The 4,808-nt window shown below is 37.3% G+C and overlaps 1 protein-coding gene across 1 annotated transcript; it reads right to left on the minus strand.

Annotated features, from left to right (window-relative positions):
* Window positions 1-12: 12 nt before the first annotated feature.
* LOC108241428 (ecto-ADP-ribosyltransferase 4-like) lies at window positions 13-3,550 on the minus strand. The gene is made up of 3 exons (XM_017425566.3): window positions 2,562-3,550; window positions 2,351-2,418; window positions 13-1,747 (listed from the first exon to the last, which is right to left on the minus strand). The coding sequence occupies exons 2-3, from the start codon at window positions 2,393-2,395 to the stop codon at window positions 986-988; spliced, it is 807 nt and encodes a 268-aa protein (XP_017281055.1). The 5' UTR covers window positions 2,396-2,418; window positions 2,562-3,550; the 3' UTR covers window positions 13-985.
* Window positions 3,551-4,808: the final 1,258 nt, after the last annotated feature.

A 4,808-nucleotide genomic window follows, 5' to 3' on the forward strand; every position in this document is an offset into this window, starting at 1 on the left:
TTCAAAAGTTATTTCCTGTAAGAATACGAGAGGTGTGAAAAGCACAAATAAGTGTGAAAAGTGTGCATGCATGGTCCATCTTCAAGCAATAAAAACCACACACACACATGCATGCACTACCTAGGATTCATTTATAATGGTATTTGTGACTTTGTTTTCAGTTTTCTATAATGTTGCATAAACCAAACAAACAAATAAAGCAATTCTTTAAAGCATTAACTTATTTGCTTGGCTCAGATTTTTTGTTATGATGTTCAGATCTTAACTGATTTATCATAGCTGGTTTATCATGGAAGTTATATAAAACTAATATTGTAATGAATAAAGAACAATTATAACTGAACAGCTTTAGATACTAGTAATAAGTGAGAGATAAGGGTGGGTCTGGGAGGCCTTTGAGGCCAAATTTTCTGTTTGGGTTAGATAACACAAACCATGCTCCCTTTGCCCTTCGAGTGCCAACAGATCTGCTCATAGTTTTCCAAGTTAGTGTTTGCCACATTTGTTTTTCATAAATCTGTTTTTCTTTTAATGTCACTTGACAGAGTTGTATTCCAGGTTCATTGTAGGCCAGTTATATTAAAAATTCACAATCTTAATGTTTTTATTTACTGGTTGCAGCAATACTTAAAGCAACTCTAAATAATTATTGAATGTTCATCAGTACTGAAGTCTGACTGATCCAGTACTGCCTTAATGACATTACACACAATGTTCTTTCATGTTTATTTATTGTTATTCACCAAAGGAAAGGAAACAGATTTTAATATAACATTTTTATCTCATACAAAAAAGAGAAAGAAAAGCATTTACTTAAGATAAGAAAGCTAACAAATGTACAAAAAAAGAGTAAGTTACAGTTTGCTCTTCATTTAGTTCTTGATTACTTGAAAGGTTTGGAAAAAAACAGAACAGCACCCATGTATACATTAGGGTGTGATGAAAATTCATTGTGGCATCGTTACTTGCTTGGTGTCTGAAGTAGTTATATGAGTGTGGATTTTACAAGTTTGCAGTCAAGATTGCTGTGGACTCCTGCACTCTGCAGAACATAGACAGTCTTGCAGTCGTCAAGATTTTGTAAAGCTTTACATTCTTCAGTTTCACATCTCTCAGTTATTTTGAACTTTTCATACGGTGGTATGAGCACCTCTTGCTCATGGGATCCAAGCCTAGGATATTCTTTCAAAAAAGCACCTGAACATGTCTTTATTTTGAAGCATGTTATATGACCAAATTTTGTCAGACTTGGCAATTTTGAAGTGGAGGTAAAAGCTCCAAACCGAATTTCTTGGTTGACTTTGCCAACAAACTCTGTTTTGGTTCTACGGTAAGTTTCATGACAGTTTTGATTTTTACAGAGGATCTGGACAGCCCTGGTCAGCCAGAAATGTAAGGAGTGGTACTGAAAGGAGGAACCATAGCCTTTATGTTCAGTTCTGACTGCTTTGTTAAATTTCTCATAAAATTGATCATTATTACCAGTGTAAACACAAATCGCTTGCATGTGGTCCTTCGTCAGTGCCTTGTCTTCTTTATCTTTACGTGATAAACTCTTGTTTGCACATTTTTCTGCCCCTTGCCACACTTTTTTAAATAGGTCACTTTTGGTTTCTTTTGTAAAATATTTGTTCTTCACGTTCCCTACCATTGTTTCACTGCAGGTGGAGTACATGTCATCAACAGACTGTTCAGACATGCTCAGTGCGATGCGTCCATTTTCTTGCATATTGGAGATGGCACTGACCTACAAGGGGAGGAAGAAAATGTTGCGATGAAAAGCCTTTGTATCAAAAGGTAAATATTAAGCTGTAGTTCTCTTTTAAGCAAAATATTGATCACATAATTAACCTGTTAAGTAAATACGGTGGAGTAACAACAGACTGAAATTGGGAAAAAAGTTGTTTGTACCCCAAGCTGAATTATGATGGGCCCCACTCGTCCAGCTCATGAACCATTCACCCTCCCTTCCCTCAGACAGAAGGTCATGCAACCTTAAAGCCCAGACAACAAGGCTGAGAAACAGCTTCTTTCCTGAGGCTGTGAGGCTGGTGAACTCAGTCCCTTAAGCTGCCCTGTGGTTTTGTTTTTAGGAACTTCAGGTAATTTCTTTACTCTTTATTTCAGACTGGTCTAAGAAACACATTTGCTTCTCCCATGTCTCAGACATAATAGATGGCATTAAATATGATTCTGATCACCTTCTCTAAACCACTGGTTCCCAACTGTAGGTAGTGAAATACTAAGTAGGGGTCTTGAGAAAATCAACACAAATCAAATTAACATCTTCATTAGGTCTTTATCCCTAAAAAAACAAATGTCACTGAATATTTTTCTTTTGTTTACTTACAAGAAGTAAACACAGAGAAGTCAAAGTCAGCCTGTTAGTCTTCATCACTGCAGTTCTGCAAAAGTGTTCTGAATTTAAAGAAACGGATAATAAAATGTCTGCATGACTGATAAAATACAGGTGCATTGACAATACAATATATAACAAATGTTTTTTAAACAACTAAGATTTCATTTAACTTAGAATTCAAATGATGAAATAAAAATCTTACAGTTATCTGAATCTGAAGGTGAGCGGAAAAACTCAAGTCAGCAGTGTCTTGGAGGATGAAGTCTTGTCGACCACTCAGATCACACTTAAACCTCTATACTCTTTTTGTGTGTCTCTGACTCTTTCTCTTTCTCTTCCTCTTTCTCATAAACCCCACGCCTCCAAAACCACCCACTCAGTAGGATTTCCATTTAACACTGTGTAAAATACTCTAAGTCTTGTGTGTATTTAAGGTAGTGGGTTTGTTAGCCTGCTGTCTCACCTCAAAGGAAACAAGGTTTACTTTACCCAGAAGGAGGACACATTTACTGAACCAATGTCTAGCTGCACAATAGCTGCTAACTAATTTGTTAAAATGCAAAACAAAAGAAAAAAAAATGACAAAAAAAACCAACAAACAAAACAAAGCAAAAGAACAAACAAACAACGACTTTACACTAAGTACAGTTTATACCTGAGCACTGGGTCTGGTGTGGAAAGGTGACCAGATGGTATCCCAGTTGTCCAAACCACCTCGACTTCTTTTATTCTATGTGGAGGAGCAGCGGCTGTAGCTTCTCCTAAATTGCCAGACTCCTCCACTTGGCGCAGCAGCTTATTTCCAACACAAAGACTGCAATATGCCCTTTTCCTGTTGAAGAACACGGCCTCAGACCTGGAAGCAGTGATCTTCTTCCAGACTGATTCACAGTCAGCAAACTGCTCTGGTGCCTGATGGTTCCTACCCAGTGGACCAGAAGGACCACATCATGCAAAAAACCAGAGGCCCTCTACCACTTGGATGTAGCTAGAAATTTTATTAACAGTTATGAACAGAAATGGTTAAAATATGGCAACCTTGGCAGAGCCCAAAATGTACCAGAAACAAGTCTGACTCATATCCAGCAGTGTAAACTAAGCTTTTATTCTAGTTTTCGAGGAACTGGATGGCCCTTGATTGGAGGCCTGAACACCTCAGTCTCTGAAAGTGCATGTGCTTTTTCTTTCCCTCTTGAGCGCTATGCTCCCCTAAAGAACAGCTGCAAATTACAAAATCCCTACGCACTGAGCAGAGTTTATCATGAAATAATGAAAATTTCCCATAAAATCAAATTGAGTTTTTAAATGATTTTATAAAAAAGGAAATGACTGTGAGAAGGTTTTAACTTAATCTGTGAGTAGATCGTCTATCTCAATCTGTGGTCTTAAAATTCTTTACAGCTAATTCTAAAAAAAGTTAAATTAACAGAACCAACCCCGAGCCATTTTAAAATGTATTCAGTGTTTTTTTTTTAAATGCACATTCCTATTTGATGCATTACACTAGGCACACTATGACTTTACTGAGAAAACATTTATTTAAGCTGCTTCTTTAAGATTCCAGCAGATGGCAGCAGTGATCAGTAATTCATCTTACAACATTTAGGTTCCTTGGGATCTTCAAACTCTAACTCTGTTTTATGCAAATACATGTGCAATCTAAAGAACTGATCTAATTCTCAGATGAGGCAAGATGGTGAGAAATAAATATGGAGTTTGTCTGGCCATGTTGGAGAGTTATGGGAAAGTGAACAGGCAGGGTGTCAGACACTGTCAGCATCAATAAAAGGCGATAATAGTTAGTATGCAATTTGTTTTATATGAATGGAATTGAAGAGAAAACAAACAGTCAAAAGATTATCAGACATGTAGAACAAAATGCTGTCCTATATCATTACTGAAACACCTGTGGCCTGACCTGTGTCAGAGACAACACACTGTAGCCAGCCAAGTCCCCCCTCCATCTTTCCTCAACTAAACATGTGTGCAATCAGCTCAGACGTCAGCGTCAACTCTGTGCTTATCTGTCAGACCTTGAAGGTCAGACACAGCTGTTTTATGACTCTTCTGCACTAAATCCTTGCCTGTGTCCAGGCCTGAGGGGATCCACACCCTACTGGCATGAGACCACTCGAGTACCTACTGCCAACTCTGTTATGCATTTGATTTGATATTGTTATTATTGCAATACAGTCATGTGACCTTTCAACATGCAGATTCATTTCAATTGCACCTCTTCATCTGGTTGCTTAACTTTTTCTTGTAAGTGAGCGTATTTTCTGAGTATTTAGTAAACTACATACAGAACACGTGTAGCAGTGAGCTTAACATTTGTTTATAACATGCTGTTTATTCAGAGCTTTTCTTTGAATGTTATATTGGCTTTAATTGACACAATGGTGTGAAAAACACAGATTAAACATACTTTTATTTATTCTTATTCATCATA

This window comes from Kryptolebias marmoratus, linkage group LG3, assembly GCF_001649575.2.
Source record: "Kryptolebias marmoratus isolate JLee-2015 linkage group LG3, ASM164957v2, whole genome shotgun sequence".
Lineage (NCBI taxonomy): Eukaryota > Metazoa > Chordata > Actinopteri > Cyprinodontiformes > Rivulidae > Kryptolebias > Kryptolebias marmoratus.